This window comes from Wyeomyia smithii, chromosome 2 (assembly GCF_029784165.1).
Source record: "Wyeomyia smithii strain HCP4-BCI-WySm-NY-G18 chromosome 2, ASM2978416v1, whole genome shotgun sequence".
Classification (NCBI taxonomy): Eukaryota; Metazoa; Arthropoda; class Insecta; order Diptera; family Culicidae; genus Wyeomyia; species Wyeomyia smithii.
Window position 1 is genome coordinate 39,208,884 of NC_073695.1, and position 14,875 is coordinate 39,223,758.

The following is a 14,875-nucleotide window of genomic DNA, read 5'->3' on the forward strand; positions in this document are numbered from 1 at the left end:
CAAAACTGTTCGTAACTTTATGTTCGCAGGAAGTAAATCGAAAAAGAGAACAAGTACCGTGAAGCCAATATCGGTGAAGGATGAAAAGCTGCTGAATCAAGCCATCGAAATAGCCAATGAAATCAGCGCAAAGTAAGATAGCCACAAATTTCATTGCTTCCAGTCCAGTGAGTGATGTAAACTTTGTAACATTTCCAGATCGATGACCGACCTGGTTTCGGACTCGAGCCAGCAGACGTCCAGTCCGAAGCGCAAGTTTAGCTTCCGCTTTCCGCACATTCATGGTGTCGTGGGCGGCGGTGGCAGTGGTGGCAGCGGAGGCAGCGCCGGCAGCAGCCATCATCACTCTTCCGGTTCGGGTTCGACCGGAGTGGGAGGCGGGGGTGGTTCGGCCAGTGGTAGCCGGGGCAGCGGCTCCGACAAGGACCATCTAGCTTCGTCGGCGTCCGGGCATCATCACGGTATCGGAACGTTCGCCAGTGCTTACCGCGAGAGGAGAAACTTTTCCGAAGAGGCGAAGAATGTGCCAGACTTGCATGTAAGTACACCGCCCGGCTCCGGCGGATCTGCATGGGAGCAGGGTTGGGGATCTGGCTTGGTTCGTTTTGTTCGTATGGCAAAAAGCTAGTTCACTGTGCGGTAACGGAAATGTTGGAGTTTTACTTCGGTTACTTTGTTTGTTGGGCTTTGTTTAACTGTGGGATAGTACTGGGGCATTGAAGTCATGTCGAAAGTTACTAGTCGAGTCTTGCAAATGCAACTATTAGACGTTTCTCTATACAGCGCTACATGACGTAACGTGCTGATATTCAATTATACCACTTAGTCCTTATTAACTATTTTTATTATTTTTATTATTTTTATTTTTTGTTTTTAGATTAAAATTTTTGTAATAATTGTAATTTTCAAGTAAGGAACAACTTTTTAAAAGATGAATTTCAAACAAAAGCTGGTCCATTTTCAATAACTTTAATTCAAATATGTTCTGCTTTTTGAAATTCACATGTTTTGCTAACATGTTTCAATCTAAAATCGTTCCGGTTGTTACGAAGCATATACAGTTTTTAATAATTATTCGCTCCATCTTTTGAAATCGCAAGTTTCTGGACATATTTCGTTTCTTAAAACAAAACGTTGGTAAACATTATTCATGGCTAGACATCATTCCTAGATATGTTACGGTTTATTCCTAACTACAAACTAAAAAAATATACGATATAAAATTAAACTTTCTTCGGTGAAACTGTTGGCTATGATTTGACTGTTACGAACCGCGGTTGAGTTTTGGCTTTGTGATAATCGCCAACCTTTAACTCAATGTTTCCGTACCGCACAGATAAAAAAAATAGTCCTAAGTAGTACGTAGAACACAGTCATCCATTTTGTAGTTGCTTAGTGTTTCCATCTCCCAAAACATTAGCGGATATTTTTGTTTGTTTAAATTGGACAGTTCAAGAATATTTTAGTGTCCCATCAAACACACCATATAATTAGTATATTCAAGCATTTATAATTCACGTCGTATATATATGATTATATTTATTCTTCTTTCTTCACTAACTTTTCGCGCGCTAAAATCACCTCCCACTGAACTGTGATCGTGCAACACATTCTCTGTTGTCATTCTGTACAAACCATCTCTGGTTTTGCTTTGATTTTTTTTTTTCGTTTCGAATAATTTTTCATTCGATTTTATCATTGTTCGTTGTTTAACCCATTACTAACAAACCATACCGCTGTTATTCGTTGTTCCGTTTTGCTTCGTTCTGCCTTTTTCGGTTATTGTTCCTCTTTTCGTTCACACTGCCATTACTGTATCTGTACTATCGAACATTCAACACCACTATTTCACGCTCATCGGGTGGTACATCAAATCATAACAAACCACATTACCAACCCCTATATGTATATTGCTACAACAACCCATTCTCTAGTTCATTGATGACACGGTCGATTTGTAGTTTAACAACCATAACCTCTAGTGGAAAAAAAACTATACTAACTTATTTTTACTGTGTTCTTTTTCGTGTACAACTCCCATTGCGTATGAAAACAAAATATACGAAACAATTTGATCGGAATCATGTGCAACTTACGATACTTTTGGCGCTTATGTTTCGTTTTTTTTATTCGCCTAATTTTTTTACTTTTAATTTGCTTGAATCTCTGGTGATAAAAAAAAACTTCCCGCTAAAGCAGCGCTACCGTTCGCTGACCGGTATCGAAAGTTATCGAAATAACGACATCCGGATACCGCTGTTCGATAAAAAATCGTCGGATTTTTGCTTCGAGAAAAGTCGAGAGTTGCTTAGCAAACCGTTCGGTTTGGATATATCGACGGCAACGCTCGATGGGCGCCACTTTGACAAGAAAACGCGTGACCTAATAGGGGAGAACCTGATGGACATCGAGAAGACGCTGAATGCACTGAACTTGGACTTTTTGCAGACCTATCAGGAGTTGGAGAAGGCCGACTCAGCGGAGACGCTGTTCGGTGAAAGTTATGGCAGTGGCGGTGGAGTTCCGTATCGGAAAAGTCCTCCGGCTAGTTCGCTGGTTCGGGGTTCCTCGCTGGAGAGTAGTACCACTAGGATACTGCCGGTGGAGAAAGGTGGTAGTGGTGGGGGAAGTGGGGGTTCTTCTGTGACGGGGAAAAGTCCTCCCACTAAGAAGCAATATGAAATGAATTTGTACTCCGAGCTGATCGGCAGTGGGGGGACGCTGCGCTCACCGAAAGGGATTCCGATTAGAGATTTTAAGTTCCGTCAAGGGATCGATCCTAAAAGACAGGGCCGGTCGGATTATTATAATATGAAAAATGAGTATCTGTCGGATTTAACGCGTAAGCAGCAGAATCAAGTGCTCGCGTCATCTCCGGTTAAAAAGACTGCAAACTCGAGTAATCAATCGATCAATCAATTGTACCAGATTTATAATACTCCAATGCAGGGTAGAAAGTATGACGATTCCAGCGCACAGAATCGACAGCGTTCGCTTTCTTTTACCGAGAATTACGAGCTGAAATCACCGACATCGATCGAGGCTCAGTTGTTGAACATTTGCCAGTCGAAGCATGCTTTACACGCTCCACTACAGCCGAAAACAGTTGCTTCCCGTAAGGTGATAACCTACAAACCAAAGAGCATTCGAGCTAGAAATCTTAGACGACTCAGCTATAATCCTATCAGCATGATCGACAGTTCATCTTCCAGTAGCGAGAGTGAACTCGATCGAAACCACGCCCACTCGGAGTGTGATATTCGATCGAGGCTCAGTTCGCGCCGACGCCGTCAGTACATGCAGCGACGCTCGAATAGTAACAGCGCGAGCAGCCAGGACAAGCTGTACGGCTCAAATGCCAGCATTAAAAGTGCTCCCCAATATAATTACAACAGTGATCGACAGTTTTACAATTATCCTTTCAACTACACCGACTACGCAGACAATGACGACGATGAGGAAAATATTTACGACTTTGGACGAGGTTCAGTAGCTCCTCCGCCACCCCCGGCCAAGTACGCGAACGATCCGACTCCTACTCCGCCTCCCCCAGCGTCATACGCAAACAAAACTCTCGAACGAGACTTTCTCTATTCGGAATTCGACGTTTCGAAGCTGACCGGCAAGAGTCCGACCACCCAAAGCTACTTCACTGCTCAGCAGCAATCGAATCAGCTGCCGTCGCAGTTACCTGTCTCTACGGTAGCGTCGGTAGCAACGGTTACGGCACCCTCGCAACCCCAACCGGCCTTCCAGTGGCCGGAGAAGATTCACGGTGCCATCGTGAAGCACAACGACATGCTGTGGCGGCAGAAACAGCTCTACGGTGGTTCGGTGGTCAGCTCCAGCGGTGGCGGGGGAGTTACTGCAGCAGTAGTCACTGTCGGCACCGGCGGACCTAACGACGTTCGCTACTCGAGCGAAACTTCCTCCACCGAGACAGACTCGGTCGACTTTCGGCGCGAGTTTGTACCCGGGATGCCGCCCAGTCCGGCACCGTGAGGGTACCCGCACCAGAAGGGCGCCAGTGGCGGCGAAGTGAGGATCGTTTGATGCTAGACCCGAGAATCAGCTCCTATCCGTCCAGCACGAGATGTCTTTTGGAGTTTTAGTTTTACGAACGATCTTCACTTTAGCATGTCGATTTCCTGGGACCCTTCGGGAAAAGTGGACTACGTTGATGAGGGGCTGTTGGAGCTTTTTTACTGCTAGATGAAACTCGGATGCTGATACTGAGGCTTGAATGGAATTACAGAAAAGGAAAACTACTATTTATTCGATGAAGCTAGAAAGGCTAAGCCAATATATTGATTACAACACAACACAGCTGCAGGGTCAATATTGTAAACAAATATGAAGAAAAACTTAACTACTAAATATGCATGTAACAGAACAGAAACCTATATTATGAAGCATGCTCAGAGTTCAACAAATTTTTCAACAAGACGCGTTACGTATTAGAATGTTGTTAGTAGACAGAAGACATTAAATACACACAGACACACTTACACACATTTCAACTCAATAAGGCAATCCACGAGACAGTTGCGATCAGCTGATTTCAGTCTGTTTTCAACTTATGACAGCTTTAGGTATGTTCGATCGGTCTCAACTTGGATGCAATCCGGATCCAGAAGCGTGAAAAACAAATGTTATCCGATCGGTAGCCAGGGGCGGATTAACGCGTAGGCGAAGCAGGCGGTCGCCTGCTCGTCAATCATCGAGGGGCGGCAAACAGACGGCTAGTGCGTGTGCTTATTTTTTAAGCGACGAGGAATTTTTTTCTCTCGCTAGCAGCATTTCCATTCACGTACGACGCAACCAGACATGTGCCATACAATTTGCAGGATGCGAAAGGTGATGGCCTTACGAACTACATACTTGATAGAGCTCGTGAGACTTTATCGTGAACCAAAGTAATAATTTATTAAAAGTAATATTTTGTGCTATTGGGGAAAGTTGTTTGTTGTCAGAGCTTCGAGCTTAGTGATACAGAACTTTTCAATGCAAATATCGCGCACTCACACAAATAACTACATCCACATTTTTATGTACTAACGTTGTACTCACACTCCACATGTCACAGTCTTCTTGCAAAATTTCAGCTCAGTCGGACTTCGAAAAGTGGTGGCTCAAAGCAGTCAAAGTTTAATTTTTTCGGCCGATAAAAAATGCACAGGTAGTTTGTAAAATGTTCGATATTGAAAAAAATGGTTTTAGAAATGCATGAAACGTCGAGATCTGGTATAATCTCTTGAACTTTTTTTGTAAAAATCAATTTTTGTAAAAATCAATCCGTTCCATGCGGCAACCATTCTCTCAATCTTGTTGTTAACGATGGTGCCAAGTCATGTTTTGATGCAGTAGACTTTTTCAGTGTCGTGCAAGAAAATTTCAACTTCTTTTCTGCATCAACTCATCGTTGGAGTGTTCTCAAAAAACACATCACTTCTCTTAAGGTAAAGCCTCTGAGTGGAACGCGTTGGGAAAGTCCCCTACAAAAATCACGAGACGAAAACAGTCAGCGAACTGGAATTTCCCTTGTAAACTATTTAATTCATTTTAACCGCAGTGAGGTTAATAACTTGAAATTTTTTGAAAAAGCACATGCTTTATATAACGTGCGTATAAAATAGGAAGCTTATAGGAAGTTTGGCGGAGGTGAAAAGCATATCACCCAATGCCGTATTTGCCAACGTTATGGCCATGGTTCAAAGTTCTGTAACATGGACCAAAAATGTCTCATTTGTGGAGACTCTTCTCACAAAAAGGACACATGTCCTGTGAAAGAGAGTAAAAATTTTCGCTGTGCGAATTGTAACGGCAACCATATGTCGAAATTTTATCAATGCCCAGCCCGTTTAGCAATTGTTAGGGCAAGGCAAGGTAAGCAAAATTCAAAACAAACTTCGAAAGTGACGCATAGTTTACCTACTTCTTTGCATACCCGTTTAACATATGCACAGGTTACAGGTAGTTCGAACATTCTACCGCCTAATGTTGGTAGTTCGAAAATGACCGCTAATATGGGTAAGCAAAACAAGCTAGAAAATAATTGTACACTTATTACCCCAGCTAATATTGCTACCGAAAATATTTTTTCTAATGTCAACTGCCTGGGGCCTATTACGGCAGGTAAACTTTCTTTTCTGCAACAAGCAATGTTCGATCTTATGAACGCCATGTTGCAGGCAAAATCAATGTTTGAAGCCATTCAAATAGGCACAAATTTTACTATTAAAATTGTTTCTAATTTAAAATTTAGCAATGATTTTAAATAAACCGATCAAAATTTTGGATTGGAATGCTCGCTCATTGAAGGCCAATGAGAATGAGCTTTTTAATTTTTTAACAGTAAATAATGTGCATATTGCAATTATTACTGAAACATTTTTGAAACCTAACATAAAATTAAAATATGATCCCAATTACGTGGTTCATAGATATGATAGGATTCAGGGTTCCGGCGGTGGAGTTGCAATTGTTATTCATCGCCGAATCAAACATCGTGCTCTTCCCCATCTTGAGACGAAAGTTATTGAAACTTTGGGAATTGAAGTTCAAACTGAGCTTGGGATTTTATTTATTGCCGCAGCATATTTACCATTTCAATGCACACGCGAGCTCAAAAATTATTTTAAAGGTGATTTACAAAAACTCAACAGAAATCGTTCGAAATTTTTCATAATCGGCGATTTTAACGCTAAACATCGTTCATGGAATAATTCTCAAAGTAATTCCAATGGCAAAATTTTATTCAATGATTGTTCATATGTGGTGATTACGGCTTAGCAGTCTGCTAAGCCGTAATCACCACATATTGAAAATCTACAGTCGACCTCTGAACGAACAATGATTGTTCTTCAGGATACTATTCTATTTTGTCTCAGAATATTCTTACATGCTTTTCTTCTGTAAGAAACCCACCAACATTGATTTGGTGCTAACAGATCAAAGTCATGTATGAGCTCTGTTTTTAATTATAACAAGGCTAATTGGGAAAGATACAAAACTCATATTGAGAGAAATTTCAATAATAAGTTTGATTTGCAAAACGAAGTGAATATTGATTCCGCTTTGGAAGCATTAAAATGTGCAATTGTTGATGCCAGGAATTATTATGTTCCAAAGGCTCAAGTGAAATTTGATTCACCAATAATTGACGAAAATCTTCAACTTCTAATTCGTTTGAAAAATGTCCGCAGACGTCAATATCAACGTTCTCGTGACCCTGTTTTTAAAACTATTTATATAGTTTTACAGAAAGAGATTAAACATAGATTTACTCTTCTGAGAAATCAAAATTTTGAGACTAAAGTTGAAAAATTGAAACCATATTCAAAACCCTTTTGGAAGCTGTCGAAGATTCTTAAGAAACTTTCAAAGCCTATTCCAGTTTTTAAAGATGGTGAACGTTTTCTTGTATCCAATGAACAAAAGGCTCAAAGACTTGCTCAGCAGTTTTAGAGTGTTCATAACTCAAATTTGAATTTTGTGAGTCCAATTGAAATAATAGAAGAAATAATTGAAACTAACTTGAATGAGATTAAATCAATTATTAAAAATTTCAAAAATATGGAAGCACCTGGTGACGATGGAATCTTTAATATACTAATCAAACATCTCCCTGAGAGCACAATGGAATTTTTAGTGAAAACTTTCAATTGCTGCTTCAAAATTGCATATTTTCCCAAATTATGGAAAAATGCAAAAATTACTCCAATTTTATAGCCGGACAAGAATCCAGCTGAAGTTTCAAGTTACCGACCAATCAGTTTGCTTTCTTCAATAAGTAAACTGTTTGAGAGAATTATTCTTAACCGAATGATGTCACACATCAACGAAAATTCAATTTTTGCAAATGAACAGTTTGGATTTCGCCATGGGCATTCCACTACTCATCAATTGCTCAGAGTTACTAATATGATACAAGCTAACAAATCTGAAGGCTATTCCACTGGAGCTGCTCTTTTAGACATAGAAAAAGCATTCGACAGTGTTCGGCATAAAGGTTTGATTGCGAAATTGCAAACTTTTAATTTTCCAATCAAAATTTTGAAAAATTATCTTACTGATCGAACTCTGCAGGTTATCTATCAGAATTTAAAATCTGATAGATTTCCTGTCAGAGCAGGTGTACCTCAAGGTTCTGTCTTGGGCCCAGTCCTGTATAACATATTCACTTCAGATCTTACTGATTTACCTCCAGGATGCACAAAGTCATTGTTCTGCGATGACACAAGCATTTCCGCAAAAGGAAAAAGTCTTCGTGTCATATGCAGTCGATTGCAGAAAAGTTTAGATATTTTTTCTTCCTACTTGCAAAAGTGGAAAATCTCTCCCAATGCTTCTAAAACTCAAATGATAATTTTTCCTCATAAGCCTAGGGCTTCTTTCCTCAAGCCAAACAATAATCACGTTGTCAAGATGAATGAGGTTATTTTAAGTTGGTCTGACAAGGTTGGTAAGGTAAGGTAAGGACTAATTTACGATAAAAACTCATTTTCAAAGAGCACATTGAGAGTATACAAGCCAAGTGCATCAAATATACGAGATGATTATATCCTCTCATTAACAGGAATTCTAAACTTTGTTTAAAGAACAAACTTTTGATTTAAAAACAAATTTTTAGACCAGCAATGCTTTATGCTGTACCGATCTGGTCAAGTTGCTGTTCAACAAGGAAGTAAACGCTCCAAAGGATTCAGAATAATATTCTGAAAATGATTTTGAAGCGTCCTCCTTGGTTTGGTACACTCGAATTACATAGACTTACTGGTGTTGAACCATTAGAAGCTATGTCAAATAAAATTATTAACAATTTTCGACAAAAATCGTTGCAATCCTCAATTGCTACGATAAGCTCTCTTTATAGCCAATAAGTTAGCATTTAAGTAAGTTGTAAGTTTACTTTCCTTTCTTGACAAGTAGGATTAAATCCCTACGAATGATAAGTCCTAATTACGAAAGCAAACAAATCCTAACAATTAAAATTACAAATTACTAACAGTGTTGAGAAGTCACCATTTGTGATTGGACACACATACTCATTATTTACTATTATTTATCATAAATACTTAAGCTACTAACAAATCCCCCTATAAAAAAAATAAAAAAAAAATGCTGTTACTCCCTTGAGGTTTAATATAGGAGAAATTTATTATGCCTTATATGAAGCAAGCGAGGATCTAAAGCAAGATGCGTTTGCAAGAAATACTGCTTAAAGCCTAGCGAAAAAATTCAGATTCTTATGCAGTTTAGTAGCTTGGCATTCAATTTTGTTCAAAATCAATTTAGTGAGCAAGTAGGTACCTTCAAAAAATAAATAGCATTCTAGAAATCACTATAGACTTGATAGGCATCGTTCAAAACTTTTTGGAAAGTATGAAAAGTGAAGAAGGTCTGAATAGTCATTACTGATGCTAAAGAACTTGCCGACATTTTAGAAGTAAATCCGGAATTTCAAATAGAAACACGAATTTGGCCGAGAATGATAAAGAAACAGTTTGCATCCGAACAGTCAGATGAACCAATTACATCAGAAATACTCTCTTTCAAAGTGAATTTCTTCTATTCTGTATTGGATGTAGCTATTGCATCGTTCAAGGATCGATTCCAGCTAATGAAAAATCACAATGACAATTTCAGCTTCTTGTATGATATTCACAGTTTAATGGGTTGTAGTACAGATCAGTTAGAGAAAAGTTGTCTACATTTACAGAAAATCCTCACACACAAGAAAGAGTGTGACATCGATGGACATGAAATGAACCAAGAACTTGTTTTTCTGTCACCTATGTTGCCAGCCGACTCCATTGAATGTGTTAAACTACATTACAAAAAATCAACTGATTGAAACTTTTACAAACATTTTTGTATCTTTGAGAATTTTACTTACTTTACCCATTAGTGTAGCAAGTGGCGAGAGAAGTTTCTCAAAATTAAAACTAATAAAGACGAATTTACGATCGACCTTGTCGCAAGAACGTTTGTGTGGCTTGTCGATGATATCGATAGAAAGACAGGTGCCTCAAGAAATTGATATGTCGGAAACGTAGGGGGAAGGGGGGCGGCAAAATCAGTCTTCGCTTGCAGCTCAAATCAGCCTTCGTCCGCCCCTGTCGGTAGCTCTAGTATCGCGAGGGCCAATCCTAAATACAAAAATATAAAATCACTTTTGATATTATTGCCGACATTAAAAGATTTCGGTTTTGGCCGTGTTTTGATTTTACAGTTTGAAAAACAGCAACAATAACAAACGTACAAGCAAAAAAACGTCACCCGTGGATTGCCTTATCCAAACAATACATAATACACATTAGCGTTATGAGACCAAATCGAGTCGCTGTACGCAACAGTACTGAGCAAGTTTGGTTGCACAGACAAGCACAAAGCTTTACTTTACTTATCCAGAAACAAGAAATAATACACATTTATGAAACTGTATATTTACAACTAGCATACGTAAATATACCGAACTACTATCTCCTTTTTGGCGAATGAAGTTAGAGCATTTTGCAGTTGAGATAGTATACACTGTACGGGTCATTTCTAGAGGTTGTACGACATTTTTCCCGAGGGAAATTGTTCGCAATTACCTTGGAAAACACTTGCCCGAAAAAATATTAAACACGATCATGTATGACAATACGACTGTTAGCTGCTTTTTTAACGTTCCACGAGATACCTTCTGCTTGTAGGATCTCCTCTCCAATTGGCAGCGCTGTAGCCAACAAACTTGGTGGATCCTCGTTTGGAATACTCCAACTTCGTCGATGTCTCCATATAGTAACGATTTATCTTACCAATATTGGTGACCTGGACTGGCACTGTATCGAGCCACGAAAAACAGATATCCAGCAGCCTCCTAGAAAAACAAATTTTCACCTCCATGCACAAACTTTCATCTTAACACTGCTCATAAGGTCTTGTATAACGTTTGGACCCACTGTTTTTTGTGTGGAAATCCATTTTCTCTTTATCTTCGGTTTTACTTCCTTAGGATGTTTCCGAAGTGCCTGCTTCATGATGGCCCAGTACATACTTATCAATTGGCCGCAGTTCAGAGGCGTAAATCCGGCTAGGACCATTGTGTGACCTCAGAAGTGGGAGTAAACGCTTTTGGAGGCATTCCTTCAAGTATACCTGCCCATTCATCGTCCCGTTGTCACGAATGGGGTACTCCGCTTTCCACACGAGCAAATTACTTGCCAACACCTTCTGCTTCCTAACATCCTCAGGAACTTCGAATTTATGATGAGCGGTGAAGTACTGGAGCCCCGAAAGCTGCCGGAAGTTTGCTTTTACGTATGTCTCGTCATCCATAACGAGGCAAAGTGGTTTCTCGGGGTCTAGAGCTTCTGTGCACGTATTTTCGTCACCGTGCCGTTCATTGGGATTCGGCGCCTTCTGAACTTTGTACGTGTGTAATCCTTCATTTTTTTTGCATCTTGAACGAAAGTCTTACTCAAATGAAGTTTTTCAGCCTGAACTGTTCAGATTCTTCTTAAAAGCTTGAACTACTCCCTTGTGATCCTTTACACTATACGGAGATACATTTTGGCCACCTTTTTCTTTCCTGTCAATGCTCTTACCTTACCTTACCAATCAGACGAAAGTCGTGGTGGCTCGTGTTGTATCATAAAGTTGGCGTAATGCTACTCAGTTTTGGGCTGTGTTTCGCCAGTTCCCCAGGCGTCTCATCACCCGCAAGTCGCAAGTCTCCTTCGATCTGATCGAGCCATCGTGCACGCTGCGCCTCTCTATTTCTGGTGCCGGCAGGGTTGCTGAAGAGAAGAGATTTTACAGGTTTGTCGTCCGGCGCCCCAACGACGTGACCGGCCCACCGCAACCCATTAATTTTCGCCAGGTGTGCAATGGGGTTCTCTCCAGGCAGCGCGTGCATTTCGTAGTTCATGCGCCGTCGCCGTTCTCCTTCGTCCGTTTGTACTCCACCGTCGATACTCCACAGCACCTCCCGTTCGAAAATTCCAAGACTGTTAAGGTCCTTCGCGAGAAGCGTTGTTGTGCCGATTCCGTATAGAACTGCCGGTCTTATCAGGGTTTTGTACAGCGTCAACTTCCTGCGTCGTCGCACTCGACTCTATCGAAATATCTTCCACAGTAGGCACGATTTATAGCCTGGATGCGTCTCAGAATCTCTTTGCTGGTGTTATCGTCGGTGGTCACGAAAGCTCATCGCCGTCTACAGAGACTTGAGTTGGGAATCTGATGTTGGAGCCTCTCGCTCGCATGTATTTCATTTTCGACGCTGTTATTCGCAGTCCGATTCGTTCGGCCCGGTTTTCAGTCGGGCGTAAGTTTCCTCCACCGCCTTTGCAAAGTTACGTGTTATGATGTCAAAGTCATCTGCGAATCCCAGAAACTGAACAGGCCTTGTGAAAATCGTGCTCCTTGTGTCAATGCTCGCCCTGCAGATCACACCCTCAAGGGCCATATTAAACAGCAAACAGGAAGGTCCTTCACCTTGGCTTAACCCTCTGCGCGATTCAAAGGGTCTCGAAAGTATCCCCGAAACAAGCACGTAGCACATCATGGAACATGATCTGTGAGAGTAATCTGTAGGCGGCATTAATAGGCAAGATACCTCGGTTGTTGCGGCACTCTAGTTTGCCACATATCTTGTAGATGATACGACTCCCTCCATCCACTCGTTTGCCAGCCCTTTCGGAGAAAGAGGGTACTTCGGACTGCCAATCCTCAGAAAGCTCCGATGTTGATGCATCGCTGGCCGTTGTCGTTCGTCATGGTATGCAGGCTGTGCGGGCCGATCACCGGCTTGTATGTCTTCCCTACCGATCTGAGCGTTCAGGGCAGTGTACATTGTCTATAAAGCCGGTACCCATCTCATTGGTTGTGCCACCGCTCTGGTAGTACTGTACCCCGCGTCCACAAATCCTCCATACCTTCTCTCCTTTCCGGCAAGGCTCCTGGAGCGCAACGATGTCTAAGTGGCGGGGTTCTAGCTGATCCAGTAGAATTCGGTCGTTCAGCGACCTATATGTACCGAGCTTCCAATCATCGTCCTTTTTTCGTCGCCTAGGTCGTTGTCGATTGTTCCGATCCGTATTCAATTCTTGATTGTTCGTAGTATTTCAATATTTCGTCATGCTGCCTAGGCTGCCTGCGGATGCCTAGTCTCGCGCCGGAGCTGCCGTCTTGGATATAGTAGGCGAAACACCGTATTTCAGAATTCTGCTGTCTGCTCCGGATCAGACGCTGTTTGAGCCGCCTCTAAAATGGAAAACAGACGCTCAGGCAAGCTGCGCTCCTAAGAGAACAGCCCACCCTCTTCTCTGTCAGCATATGATCAAGTTCCCACCGGTTCACCGATCTTTCCTGGGTTGCGTTAGAAGTTGCTGGGCGTTCTGCTTTGCACCACACTGGAGTCTATTAGCCAACTAGAACAGGTGTACTGCTGGTACGTACTGTTCAGCCGTTGTACCGATTTAAAAGGCGAGTTACCGTAGATTCAAAATTTCAAAGTTACCGTGTGCAAAATTTCTCTACGCCTCTTCTGTTTTTCCGAATCCATCTTCGCAACGATTGCACTAGCAACCGAGTGCAACTTACACAGTGTCAACAATACACATTGAACAAATTTCACCTGAATGTTTAATAGAAAATACCCAATGAGAAAAAGTTATAATCATAATCTTCCATCGGAAATTCACGTTCCTGGAGCGCTCACAATCAACAAGTGCTTCATTTTTTTGGTAGATCCCATTTACTACTTCTCTATGGACGTGACATCTCGGTCATCTGCGTTGCTGACCAAATAACGGGTTTGGGCCACCGACCCGCCATCGAAAGCGGCGGCCTCTTGCTCACAGCTAGAGATTATTCAGTTGTTTTAAGTATAGAAGAAATTGATTGACGGTTAACTCATTTAATTTTTTTCGAAGAAGTTATTTTTCCTTAAATTTAGTACATTTGAAAAAACAAGTATTTTCGTCTAAATTTGTTCGATTACCGGGGGTTTTCTGGGAATATGTCGTACAATCATTCTTATGTCCCTTTTAATTCTCAATTTAACCGCCACACAAACATTATCTCAAGTAAAAACGTAGAAACGTCGTTGCATTCGCTCATGGCGTCCAGAAGCGTCATACGATAAAAAAACAAAACCTCTTATGAAGTTCGTGTTGTTATAGTTGTTTGATGCTATTTTTAGATACTCTCCGAAGAAACGGATCTTTCCAGCCGATAAAAACAAATCATCAGAAACATCACACTGTTGGTTGTTAAGAAATAAAAGACTTTCTGATTAGACTATAAGCAGGCACACAAAACAGACACGAATTGATGAACAAAAACACACACACACAAACACTTGTTTCCAGTTTCGAATCGAAACGCGCAATTAGAACACCGGTAGGTTGACAGGATATTATCAGGAATTCGCTTCCAGCTGGTACTGCATCAGCAGACGGGAGAAGTGGAAGCTCGCGGGAGAACCCAACTTAAAAGTGATATTTAAACTTAACAAAAAAAAACACATAACTTACATTAAGCTAAACAACAAAACAGCTATGACATAAAAATAAATACTATTGTAACTATCGATCAAAACAAGCGACAGTGAAACAACTGAATGGAATGAAATTGCTAGTCACTAGAAGCAATAAAAACCGATTCTCGATAACTCGAAGACGTCACTTTTTGGTTCAGTAATTTCAGAACATTACCAGAGTTTTTTTGCGCCTAATTTAATTACTTTTCTAATTTGGCTTCTTATTATCATCAACTAACCAACACTAACCCAAAAAAAAAATTTGTTGTTTTAAATTAGCCTTAATTTCGATTTTTGTTCTGATTCAATTTTGTCTTTTGTTAGTTTTTCTGTATTAATCTT

The 14,875-nt window shown here is 40.8% G+C and overlaps 1 protein-coding gene across 4 annotated transcripts in view; it reads left to right on the forward strand.

Moving 5' to 3' along the window:
- LOC129722088 (activated Cdc42 kinase-like) overlaps positions 1 to 14,875 on the forward strand; it is a 61,694-nt gene that overhangs the window by 44,533 nt on the left and 2,286 nt on the right. For 2 of the 4 annotated variants that reach the window (XM_055675320.1, XM_055675322.1), the window contains exons 6-8: positions 30 to 132; positions 199 to 538; positions 2,197 to 14,702. In XM_055675320.1, the coding sequence (XP_055531295.1) occupies positions 30 to 132; positions 199 to 538; positions 2,197 to 4,002 (2,249 nt within the window). In that variant the 3' untranslated portion in view covers positions 4,003 to 14,702. Of the gene's footprint in view, positions 1 to 29; positions 133 to 198; positions 539 to 2,196; positions 14,703 to 14,875 lie in introns of those variants that run through there. The other 2 variants (XM_055675321.1, XM_055675323.1) reach the window with 2 other exon arrangements.